Source organism: Dreissena polymorpha, chromosome 7, assembly GCF_020536995.1.
Source record: "Dreissena polymorpha isolate Duluth1 chromosome 7, UMN_Dpol_1.0, whole genome shotgun sequence".
Lineage (NCBI taxonomy): Eukaryota > Metazoa > Mollusca > Bivalvia > Myida > Dreissenidae > Dreissena > Dreissena polymorpha.
In genome coordinates, this window is record NC_068361.1 from 9,082,856 (window position 1) to 9,094,081 (window position 11,226).

Here is an 11,226-nt window from a genome sequence, read left to right on the forward strand (position 1 = left end):
GAACAGGGTCATTCCATTTCTCATTCGTTTCGCGTTTGTAACGCTTAACTATTGTATTTATGATTGAATTAACTTGCAGTTATGATAAGGCATATTCATAGATTGTGCGTGTGAGTCTATGCCTATGGTGGCTTTCTCTCCCTGTTAAATCGTCCCTTGGAAACACCCTTAAACGAAATATCAGGTGTTACGTTAGACGTGTGCGAACAAGCCTCGATTTGTTACTTTAGTACGAAGTCGTCTGCGTTGTTTGATACCACGTTTTTGCAAATCAGTATAAATTTGTAGTCGAGTTGAGCTTCGTAAATTGGCTGTGGTGCCAAAATCAGCATGTCAAGGGTTCAAGTCACGCACATTGTTAAATGAATATGAGCCGTGTTCTGTGAAAAGGGGTTTCAAGCATTTGCGTTGAGTCTTCCCAAATTAGCCTGTGCAGCCCACACAGGTTAATGTACAGGTTAATCTGGGACGACAAGTTACGTGCATGCATTAAACCCCTTTTTCGTAGAGCACGACCCATATATTAAACTACCTATTGTTTATTTTGTGATTGTGCATATGGTAGCACCTGGAGAGGGGGTAAACGCTTAGGGAGTAGCGTCTAATTAATACTGAGTGAATGTAATATAGATTTTGATTGTTGTATTTGTTGTATGTGTGTTAAATTATTAGTTATAATTTTAGAAATTAAATAAGGATTAACCCCTCAACGGTGTTTTCATATTCAGGAATTAAATTTCTGATTGCAAATGCATGCATGTATGTATTTAATTCGCTAAATGTTATGTAATTGCTAGGAATGTATGACGTCTAATGCACTTGTTTGTTATAATAATCTGTTTTGACGTGCATCATTATGTATTCGGATACTTTTCCATTTCATAGATATAGTCCGGCAGAATGTGGTGTATATAACCGAACTAGGGGTAGGGGTATATAGTAAATAGTGTAATGCTTTTGTTAGGGGACATGTTTCTGAAGAAAAATCCAAATGATGCCGGGCTGGTAGCTTAAATAGAATGCTGTTAAGATGGTTCGTGTTTTGGAGGTGAATAAAACGAAATAAAATTCAAGATTATACGCACGATGGCTGTCCATATGGTCGCTTATTCAAATAATTGCAGTTAAAATTCCATTCCACTGCATAAAATCGCAATACCATGCTATACAAACCGAAATAGTTGTCATGGGCATGATTTAAACTATCTATGTAGACGACAACACTTAGAAGACGCATGTAAAATAAAAAAGCAGTTGGGGTTGTGATAAATGGTGAAATTTAAAGATCAACGGACCCGATTAAAAAATCCTGAAATACACCAATATTATGCGAGATTATAACGTTTAAATGCATTTCCATATCATAATTCGATTAAAACCATCGTATTCAGCGAGTATACAGCCGATAACTATGCCGATTTTTCGCACTTCGTGATCGAGTCGACATTTTTGTTTCAACCGGAAGTGACGTATGAGTTAACCACTTGCAACGAGTTCATAACAAAGGAAACGGTATCAGCTTTTGTCTTTTAAAAGTTCGTCATATAACGTGTTTTTATTTTTCATAGTACACATCCACAGGACATCGCATCTTGACTGTTTAAGTATTTAATTATAATTTAATCAGGCAAATATAATTGACACATTGAAAAGATATCATTATTCCCTGAAACTGATCGACGTACGAATGCCAGTCCAAATTTACTAACCGTTCAAGTTCAACACTTCAACAACGTACTAGTTGAAATAAATAATGTTGATTTGAAATGAATAATTCTTACGTAAATGGTCGTGTCATTTAATACTAAATGACCGAGAATAGATGTTTTATTTATTTTGCTAGTATCCTGACATGGCCATTTTGTTGAAACCCGATGTGTTCCCTGCACACGATTTTTTATTTATGGTAAATTGATCTCATTTATGTCGACATTCACTTCAAAGTTTGAATGATCTCATTTCTGTTGTTTTTTAATAAATATTTTTTAATAATAAGTCTTGATTTTATATAAATATGACGCAATTGAATTTTTCTAAACTCTCCACGAGCGAGGTGACTTAATATTATAAATGAGAAATAGCATGTCAAACTTTTACTCTCGATGTTTTTGCCATGGAGAAAACATTCCAACACAACAATATATATGTAGCATACAAGTTTATTGCAACATCTAAAAATATAAATTACCACAGACACAACAACAGAACAACTTGTAACCTGACGACAAGTTTTAGAAAACTGGACGGAATAAGTAAATGAGCTTTACTAGCACAATGTTGCAATACAACTTGTCATGGAGTCATATTAAGTACCTTTAACAAAATGACTTCTAAAACATCTTTTACAGACCAATACTATCACACAAAAAACACTACATGGTCCCAACATTTAAAAACAAGAGCACCGCCTTGCGGGTGCAGACCGCTCATCTATTTTCTTTTTAAAGGTGAAGGGACTCTCATTTTCAATCACAAAGGAGGGAGGAGTGGAGTGAAGAGGGGTGTATAGTGTGGGGTTGTGGACATTTATTACATTATCTTCCAAAAAAGCGAAAAAAAAAAAAAAAAAAAAAAAAAAAATCGGGGGGGGGGGTATAGTGTGAGGGTGTGGTGATAATTTGTGAGATGATCTTAAAAAAAAAAAAAAAAAAAAAAAAAAAAAATCAAAAAAAAAATTTGGGGGGGGGGGGTGGGGGGTGGGGTGGGGGTATAGTGTGAGGGTGTGGTGGTCATTTGTGAGATGATCTTATAAAAAAAAAAAAAAAAAAAAAAAATTAGGGGGGGGGGGGGGAGGGGGGGGAGGGGGGGGGAGGGCACGGGGGATGGTTTGGGTGAAGTCTATTGTGGTATGTCAGGTAAGAGTAGTTTCATCAAAGTATCAATCAAATCTAATCATAAATAAAGAAGTTATGGCAATTTTAGCAAAATTTAATAATTTGACCTTGAGAGTCAAGGTCATTCAAAGGTCAAAGTAAAATTCAAGTTGCCAGGTACAGTAACCTCATGATAGCATGTAAGTATTTGAAGTTTGAAAGCAATAGCCTTGATACTTCGAGTGGATCGAAACACAAAATTTAACCATATATTAAAAGTTACTAAGTCAAAAAAGGGCCATAATTCCGTAACAATGACAACCAGAGTTATGCAACTTGTCCTTTTACTGTACCCTTATGATAGTTTGTGAGTGTTCCAAGTATGAAAGCAATATCTATGATACTTTAGGGGTAAAGTGACCAAAACATAAATCTTAACCAAATTTTCAATTTTCTAAGTATAAAGGGCCCATAATTCCGTCCAAATGCCAGTCAGAGTTACATAACTTTGCCTGCACCGTCCCCTTATGATAGTTCATAAATCTTGCAAGTATGAAAGCAATAGCTTTGATACTGTAGGAATAAAGTGGACCTAAACACAAAACTTAATCAAATTTTCAATTTTCTAAGTATAAAAAGGGCACATAATTCTGTCAAAATGCCAGTCAGAGTTACATTACTTTGCCTGCACAGTCCCCTTATGATAGTTAGTAAGTGTTGCAAGTATGAAAGCAATAGCTTTGATGCTTAAGGAATAAAATGGACCTAAACACAAAACTTAACCAAAATTGTCAATTTTCTAAGTATAAAAAGGGCACATAATTCTGTCAAAATGCATGCCAGAGTTATCTAACTTTGCCTGCCCAGTCCCCTCATGATAGTAAGTAAGTGTACCAAGTTTGAATGCAATAGCATTGATACTTACTGAGAAAAGTGGAACTAAACGCAAAACTTAACCAAAATTTGCAATTTTTTAAGTACAAAAAGGGCACATAATTCTGTCAAAATGCACGCCAGAGTTATCTAACTTTGCCTGCCTAGTCCCCTCATGATAGTAAGTAAGTGTACCAAGTTTGAATGCAATAGCATTGATACTTTCTGAGAAAAGTGGACCTAAACGCAAAACTTAACCGGACGCCGACGCCAACGCCAACGCCAACGCCAACGCCAACGCCAACGCCGACGCCAAGGTGATGACAATAGCTCATAATTTTTTTTCAAAAAATAGATGAGCTAATAAAGGTGTTGACATTAACATTTTTATACTAACAGTATAGCACACAATGGGAAAACTATTATTACAGCATATTTGTCAAAATAATACATTCACATTTTTCAAAAAAATAATTGTAGTTGCTATGTTAATTTGAAACAATACGTGATCAGTGCTTCAGCTAGGTTCTAATTTGTCAAAAGGGCACATTCGTAGACATTGTCATATAAAACTTGGGGCATATCATGTTTTCACGTCGAGTCTGCACAGTCTTATCAGGGACACAGGCTAATATGGGACGAGATATTTTGCGCACGCTTTGTCCCATCTTTCCAGCGCGAGGATTTTTTTAATTAATTACAAACATATATGGCACAGGCTAATCTGGGATGACACCTTACGCACGTACACTAAACCCAGCTGGAGCAATACATGACAAATGGCATGCCAAGTTGTTTCCAATTACTGTAATTAATTAAACCTAGAGCGGTGCAACTGCACTGCTTCATTCTTTAAAATTTTCTTCGCAGATGATGCTAATGGTGGTGGAGAGAACAGAATGGAAGAAGATGCCTGCTTAGCAATCCGGGTGCTCTTGAACTGTTGTTTTAATTGCAGCAATTCAACCATGAGCTCTGTGACATAATCTGAAAAAAGCATCAACAATTTATTTTTTACTACTTGGTTAAACTATGCACATTGAACAAATAAATAAAAATACACATATTATGCATAAAAAACAACAACAGTCAACTTAGTCAGTTTCACTGTTAGGTTTTTGTATATTATATATTAGAATGCCAAATTTCTATTTAGCTTAGAAGGACCATTACCATAATTGCAGGCCTCTTTGACAGGTTTCACGACATGGTGTCCCGCCTTGTACTTTGGATACGAAATCCTGTAGCGCTTTTCGCCGTTCTTCTTCTCTGCATGTTTCCTGTGCGCATTAGAAACGGAATGCAGGGCTGCCAGATGCAATCTGGATTACAAAAAATAGCCTTTAATCACAAATTATATCAACAATTACTATTTCATATAACAACAAGGCTTGTCACCATAGGATGACATATGCCCCCTTTTTCCAAATTTGTCTAAACCTAAACGCAAATTGTTTTTCCACATTTTTCGAAACCTAAACGCAAAGTGTGACGGAATTTCAGACAGACAGTGCGATCACTATATGCCCACCTTCACGGGCATAAAAAGGAACTAAAATCATTTTCACAACTAATGCATATTCATTATGGACATATGCTCATGGGCACTTGATGGTTTATGGACTGCAAATGACAATGTTTATTAGTCAACTAGGATATTAATTTTACTCGAATTAAAGATCATATTTTTGGTTGTTAGAATTTCGGCAACCAATGCCGAATGTAAAAAAACCCAAACCGCATCATAATCAAATGTTGTTCTCATTAAACTTGCACAAATATTTACCAATCGTGTAGGAAATAAACTAATTTTTGCCTTAAAGTTGTAGTTTTTTAAATTATTACCACTGGACTATGAAAGACAAAAACAACATGCCTGCGCTAGCTCTTCTGTAGATATTATATTACCGGTAATCGATCACAATTCATACCTCTGTTTCATTGCTGCGTATGAAAAGCAGACAAATTTTGGCGCAAATTGGCAGACCACCTTGTGTTGAGCCTCCAGCATCGAGGTCTGTTCAGCTGGTGACAGCATGCGAATGTCAGAGAGAAGACGCTTGCTTCCGATGACCAACAGTAATTCCTTGTGCGCCTTCGAGCCTAAAGACAAGTAATAGTCCAACTTTCATGGCAACACATGTCATTGAACAAAATTTCATAATCATTTCATTTACATTAATCGGATGTTAAATATATAATCCGATAAATGTAAATGAAACAAGGGTTGTTTGTAAAACATGCATGCCCCCCATATGGGCTGTCCGTTGTAGTGGCAGCCATTGTGTGAATACGTTTTTTGTCACTGTGACCTTGACCTTTGACCTAGTGACCTGAAAATCAATAGGGGTCATCTGCGAGTCACGATCAATGTACCTATAAAGTGTCATGATCCTAGGCAAAAGCGTTCTTGAGTTATCATCCGAAAATCATTTAACTATTTCGGGTCACCGTGACCTTGACCTTTGACCTTGTGACCTCAAAATCAATAGGGGTCATCTGCGAGTCATGATCAATCTACCTATGACGTTTCATGATCCTAGGCATATGCGTCCTTGAGTTATCATCCGAAAACCATTTTACTATTTCGGGTCACCATAACCTTGACCTTTGACCTAGTGACCTCAAAATCAATAGGGGTCATCTGCGAGTCGTTATCAATCTACCCATTAAGTTTCATGATCCTAGGCGTATGCGTTCTTGAGTTATCATCCGGAAACCATTTTACTATTTGGGGTCACCGTGACCTTGACCTTTGACCTAGTGACCTCAAAATCAATAGGGGTCAACTGCAAGTCATGATGTGTTCTAAAAACACTGTATTATGTGAATTGAGAATAAGACATCAAACAGGGAATGGACACCATTTTGGTGATTTTCTCAAACAAAACTATTCATTTCATGATCTACATTTATTTTTGCAATATAGTATTAGTATCTTTAATTAAAGCTTTATACCGGTAAGCAATTTTCCATGACTATTTCATTAAAAATGGTTGTTGTTTTTTTTCATTTTAACTGTATTTTAAAACTGTGTCCATGCGCAGCATTATAGCTCATTTCATGAGGATTTGTTTTTTAATTAATAAAAAAATCAAGTTTTGAAGAAATCTATTTAAATGATGCCAGTATTTATGCAAGTATCTGTTTTAAATACAATTTGTCAAACTAAATAAATACAATATATAAAAAAAATATCCCAATTAAAATAATACAGTGTTTAAATTAAAAGAAAGCATAAAGACAAGAGACAAGAATAAAAGTGTAGATTGTTGTTCTTAATTAAAATGTTATTTATATTTTTTGCTGTTGTTCAAAATTAAAATGTTATTTATATTTTTTGCAATTTATTTCCTATTCTATTTATAAATACTGTTCTATCTACTAGTGCAGTATGTTGTATATTCAGTTGTTATGATTACTGCAGTCTGATAATCTGCTTGTTTTATTACTGTCTGTGCCAAATACAATTGATAACAGTAGATCACTGATAACAATACTTGACTTTACAGAAACAAAGAGGACCATCTATTTTATGACACCAGCTTGATATATGGCAGCTGTAGGGTGGTAATACACCACATTCTGCCAACTTGGTGCCTTGTTGGCATGGTGATTTGCAAAAATTCAGCTAGTTTAGTGACCAACTTATTTTGTACAGAAACCACCTAATTGAAGATACTTTATAAATAAAATATAAAAATGATAACCCGAAAAAAGCCTATTTAATTTTACACATATTATAATGCTGTCATTTATTTTCTACAAGATTTGTAACACAAAATTGTAAAATAAAGTAAACTTTGTATTCATAATAGTAAAACTACATGTTTTTCTTTTTTCCACTTCAGAAATTAATCAAACAACACATCTTTAGTACATTGAATGCTATAATGAAATCTCAAAATGGCTAAAGCCCATAAGGAGCAAAATGAGTTTATTACACTGAAAACTGTTTCCAATGCAATTAATGCATGTAACAATATTAATTTGAAAATATAACATTTATTCAGTCTTAAATTATAAGCCAGACATCCCAGGTCTGGTAAGATTTTATTTGGGCTTCTAGAAATTAATAATTTATATAGTCAGGCTATTGGATTTTTCTCCTGTTTCTAATATAGAACAATGATTTTGGCTAAATATATTACCCTGAAGACTGAAATTGAACTGTTATTTAAATTATCATGGCACTACCAGTAGCCTAAATAGCCATCAGCTACTAAGTACTAGAATCAGTTGCTGTTCAATTTATGAAAACACAAACAAATCAAGATGCATTTTATGATTCACACTACATGAAGAATAAATGGTATATAAGTAATAAAACACCTGTCGGCTACTAATTCAAATTTCTTTTTTATTCTTTTAACAGTTAAATGGCACACTATTTCTAACTTATCATCTCTTTTTTATCCCCACGCTTTTTGAAAAAAAGGTGGGGATATTGTGGTTATCTCCGCCGTCCGTCCCTCTGTCTGTCCGTCCGTCCTGGCCACTATCTCCTCCTACACTAAAAGCACTAGAACCTTGAAACTTACACACATGGTAGCTATGAGCATATGTGCGACCCTGCACTATTTGGAATTTTGATCTGACCCCTGGGTCAAAAGTTATAGTGGTTGGGGTGGGGCCGCGTCAGAAATTATCACTCATTTTTTTAGGTTATTTTACATTTACTTCTTTATTTCTACACCGATTCACTTCAAATTGATACTGGACCTCTCTTATGACAATACGGTCAATCTCAACCATGCATGGCCCCATTCCCAACCCTGGGGCGCCCCGCCCACGTAGGCCACACCCACCAAAAATTTCCATTTACTATAATTTTTTCATTTCTACACGGATTCACTTCAAATTGATACTGAACTTTTGTTATGACATTAGGGTCAATCTCAACTATGCATGGCCCCAATCCCAACCCTGGGGCGCCCGCCCACATACCGGTAGGCCACACCCACCAAAAAATTCCATTTACTATAATTTTTTCATTTCTACACGGATTCACTTCAAATTGATACTGAACTTCTCTTATGACATTAGGGTCAATCTCAACTATGCATGGCCCCATAACCAACCCTGGGGCCCCGCCCACATAGACCACACCCACCCAAAATTGCCTTTACTATAATTTCTTCATTTCTACACCGATTCACTTCAAATTGATATTGAACTTCTCTTATGACAATACAGTCAATCTCAACTATGCATGGCCCCATTACCAACCCTGGGGCGCCCCGCCCACATAGACCACACCCACCCAAAATTGCCTTTTACTATAATTTCTTCATTTCTACACCGATTCACTTCAAATTGATACTGAACCTCTCTTATGACAATACGGTCAATCTCAACTATGCATGGCCCCATTACCAACCCTGGGGCCCCGCCCACATAGACCACACCCGCCCAAAATTGCCTTTTACTATAATTTCTTCATTTCTACACCGATTCACTTCAAATTGATACTGAACTTCTCTTATGACAATACGGTCAATCTCAACTATGCATGGCACAATTACCAACCCTGGGGGGCCCTGCCCACATATGTCACACCCACCCAAAATTGCCTTTTACTATAACTTCTTCATTTCTACACCAATTCACTTCTAATTGATGATGAACTTCTCTTATGACAATACAGTCAATCTCAGCTATGCATGGCCCCATTACCAACCCTGGGGCACACCTAGGTCAAACATTCGGTGTGGGGATACGCGTCGGCCTCTGCCGCGCCATTTCTAGTCTAAACCAGCATTAATACATTATTGGAAGTCTGAATGTATTTACTAAAAAGTCCTTGCGTTTTCACATTTTAAACAATAAAAAGATAAGCAACACATTATTAATTGAATTTTTGGTAAATAGGTAGAAAATATGGCTTGTCAGCAACTGCTTTACATTAGAACTTGAGCTAAATTAACCGTGGTGGAAAACAGTAAGAGGTCACGGTGGTGTAGTGGATGCGGTGTCCGTCTAGCGATCGGGAGTTCCTGGGTTCGCTCCCTACTCAGGGAGCTTTCTCATTATCTCCTCCATAGACACCAAGTACTGGTTCTTCCCAGGAAATGGACTCAACAGTGTCCACTGCTTAAAATGCTAATTGTGTCGACTAGCAGTATATTTAGATAGATACACATTTGTATTAAGATCGAAATGTGTCGATTTCAAACTGATGCCTGTCAAAACACTTACAATAAATAATTAGATCTTGCCGTACTGCCAAAGTCAGTTTGGTTACTAGCTGCCAACTATTCTAACTACATACAATGATTTTTAATTCAAAAGTATTTTTTACATTGTCAGTGTTTGAGCTTTTTGAAATAACATAGAACTTGTGGTATTAAGATGCATATCTGATCATTGACCTTATTAATTAAGTTCTTACCGTTTTGCGATTTCTCTTGGCAAAAGCACCATAGTTGTCACGTTTCCGTTTGGGGGCTCCTAACTCGTCTGGCCTTAGGGCTTTCGGCTGTAATGCCTTGAAGTTGTCCGTGTCAGGGAACAAAGTTGGCACTGCATCAGGATGCAGCGACAGTCTCATCCCAAAGCCCGCACTCGCCATCACACTCGGGGGGGGGGGTGGACAAAGCACTTATCCTCAAAATGTTTTATGCAGAGTTTTGCATATTTGCTTGGCGTAAAGTCCACCAGCTTTCCGTCGATAATCCTTCGTGAATTCACGGCTAGAATCCATTTCCGCTTAATACTTTCGTCCTTTGAGAAGCCGAAGAATCCTTTCTTCTCCGTTTGCTTTTCAGAACGAGCATTGCAGCCAAACGCTGCACAATGAACCATCTTATAAATCAGTGAATCCTCAATGTCATGTAGAAGTTCGACTCGTAATCAACACAAAAGAGATTATAAATTAAGTATATGCAAGTGAATGATCAACACAGTCTTGTAATCCTTGAAGTTTTGAGGGAAATTTGCATGCTTCAGTGCATACTGTACATAACATGGGAATATTCGTCATGCGCAGTGGTGCACACATACGTCATCGGGGTAAAATAGCGGCGGAAATTGCCGAACGCGTTACGGAAATTCCCGATCATCAAAATCATCGTTTTTTTAGCTCTAACTTTTTTTTTTAATTTTATTTTTTTACTTTGTTGTTATAATATGGTATTACTTTATAAAATATGAACAGTTAAGCAGATTTCTTCTGTTGACCTTTAAGTAACACTTGATATTAATAGATAACATGCTGTGGGGATACTTCTGGGCCAATGTGAAGTTCGGGTAAAACGAGAGTTTACCCATAAATCATTAAATAAACCGTTGCGTAACACATCTTAAGTTTCATCCCGTTAATGATGATAAATGATTTTTCTTTATCTGTCTGTGTTTTCTTCTGGTACCCAAAGCGGCCACATGATTGATCTCGACTTACATTTAAACAGCAAACTACTTTTTTTATAAAAGCAATCAGACTGTGACGAGTAAAAAATCCAGTTAAGGCAGAAATTTTTGTCGCTGATTAGCATGTGCAGACTGCACGGGCTAATCTGGGACGACACTTAACGCATATGCT

At 36.6% G+C, this 11,226-nt stretch overlaps 1 protein-coding gene across 2 annotated transcripts; it reads right to left on the reverse strand.

Moving 5' to 3' along the window:
* Window positions 1-4,031: 4,031 nt before the first annotated feature.
* On the reverse strand, window positions 4,032-10,862 carry LOC127838651 (uncharacterized). 2 transcript variants are annotated; one of them, XM_052366511.1, is made up of 4 exons: window positions 10,078-10,862; window positions 5,618-5,789; window positions 4,860-5,008; window positions 4,032-4,673 (listed from the first exon to the last, which is right to left on the reverse strand). In XM_052366511.1, exons 2-4 carry the CDS (start codon window positions 5,722-5,724, stop codon window positions 4,498-4,500), a joined length of 432 nt encoding a protein of 143 aa, XP_052222471.1. In that variant the 5' UTR covers window positions 5,725-5,789; window positions 10,078-10,862; the 3' UTR covers window positions 4,032-4,497. The 2 variants fall into 2 exon arrangements, with proteins under 2 accessions (XP_052222471.1, XP_052222472.1); XM_052366512.1 differs by lacking the exon at window positions 10,078-10,862 and having other exon boundaries at window positions 5,618-6,607.
* Window positions 10,863-11,226: the final 364 nt, after the last annotated feature.

What these genes read in the sequence shown, in the direction of transcription:
- LOC127838651 (XM_052366511.1), bottom strand. Translation starts at nt 5,724, where the DNA reads ATGCTGTCACCAGCTGAACAGACCTCGATGCTGGAGGCTCAACACAAG. An exon ending in TACGCAGCAATGAAACAGAG is followed by an intron (nt 5,009 to 5,617) that starts GTATGAATTGTG and finishes TTTGTAATCCAG; the next exon opens with ATTGCATCTGGCAGCCCTGC. An exon ending in CAAAGAGGCCTGCAATTATG is followed by an intron (nt 4,674 to 4,859) that starts GTAATGGTCCTT and finishes TGCTTTTTTCAG; the next exon opens with ATTATGTCACAGAGCTCATG.